Genomic DNA, 1,459 nt, shown 5'->3' with positions numbered 1-1,459 from the left:
AAGTCCTGGCCATCAGGTTCAAGTTGAACCTAGATCTTCTGGTTCAGAGGCAGAGGTACTAACCATTGGGCCACAAGACCCCTCAGTCATTCATTAGCATAGGTTTATTCTGAGAACAGACTCCCTTTTTATTCCCCAACACAGGCAGAAACTGTTATTTATTAATGTAGACTTAAGAATAAAGACAGAGCCTTTCCCGCAATTAGTAGTAGTTGCTTTCACTTACAACCAGGATTGCAATGTGAAGGGAGGAGATGATAACATTTTCTTCTTCAGCCCACTGCCCAAAGGCAGTTCCAGCTCACAACACTGTGATCCCAAGTGGGGCAAGGAGTCAGATCCAGAATCCACCCTAGTCTGCATGGGTATTGAACCCTGTGCTGTTTGCACCAATCTGATCTACATCAGCCACCTTGTCAACTTGAACCAACTACCCCTTCCCTTCCCCCCGGAAAGAGGTCTAGTAGTCACAAGTAGGTTAAACGGGCGTGAAGGCCCGGCCGCTCGGCCCATCAGCCTCGGAGAATCGCCGTTCGCCGTAAAAAACGGCGAACGGCGATTCGTGGCGTGGGGGGGAGAATAGCGGGAGGGCGTGAAAAATGTCGGGAGGCCCTCCTGCTATTCTCCCACCTGGCGTGGGGGGTGGAAAATTCGCACCCCATGTGTCTCCCCGTGTCTGCGTGGGTTTCCTCCGGGTGCTCCGGTTTCCTCCCACAGTCTAAAGATGTGCAGGTTAGGGGGATTGGACATGATCAATGCTTGTGGTTTGAGGGATCGGGAGAGTGTGTGGGCCTTGGGAGGGTGATCTTTCAGAGGGACCCTGCAGACTTGATGGGCCGAACGGCCTCCTTCTGCACTGTAGGGATTAAGATAGAGCTCATTATTATTGGACACACGTGGATGTGATTTCCCACCAACCAGGGGCCGGATATTAACAGGTGAAACTGACACATTTCGCCACCAAGGCGGGAAGTTTCCAATCAGGGTTGGTTACAAAAGCTATGAAATGGTGAGAGTTAGGGAGTTACATTCAAGAGAGGGCGAGGAAGGGTGGGTGGGGGAGATAGATAATTGGTTAGAGAGCGTCCGACAGGAAAAGGGGGGAAACCTGTGACATTGGAAGGGGAGAAGACATTGGTGAAATTCCAATTCAATATTTTTTTCGAGAAAGCAGGAGCTCGAGCTCCTTTCCACCCATATCTTCCTGAGCATTTTTGCTGCTGAATATTGGGAAGAGAGTGGGTTCCCCACTGCAGGACGAGGAGATGAGTCGGTTCGCTCTCCGTACCATTGCCCAGAAGCTGCAGTTCTCCAGCGGGGAGGAGGAGGACCAGGTGGAGCTCCACTTCTCCGACTACCTTCGACTCCAGGAGGAAGCCGCCGTGTCCTCGGCCTCCAGGCGGGAATGCGCCTCCCCCTTCAGCCGCTTCCCAGTCGGGGCCGAGTTGGTTCCACTGTC

General features: G+C 52.6%; 1 protein-coding gene across 1 annotated transcript in view; it reads left to right on the top strand.

The window, feature by feature from the left end:
• Positions 1–973: 973 nt before the first annotated feature.
• The window catches only part of LOC119954971 (wee1-like protein kinase 2-A), a 42,687-nt gene continuing 42,201 nt past the window's right edge, over positions 974–1,459 (top strand). The window contains 2 exon segments of the mRNA XM_038780735.1: positions 974–1,451; positions 1,454–1,459. The exon segment at positions 1,454–1,459 is cut by the window's right edge and continues 138 nt beyond it. Of these exon segments, the coding sequence (XP_038636663.1) occupies positions 1,266–1,451; positions 1,454–1,459 (192 nt within the window). The 5' untranslated portion in view covers positions 974–1,265.

Source organism: Scyliorhinus canicula, chromosome 20 (genome assembly GCF_902713615.1).
Source record: "Scyliorhinus canicula chromosome 20, sScyCan1.1, whole genome shotgun sequence".
Classification (NCBI taxonomy): Eukaryota; Metazoa; Chordata; class Chondrichthyes; order Carcharhiniformes; family Scyliorhinidae; genus Scyliorhinus; species Scyliorhinus canicula.
This window is presented reverse-complemented; position numbering and strand designations above follow the sequence as displayed.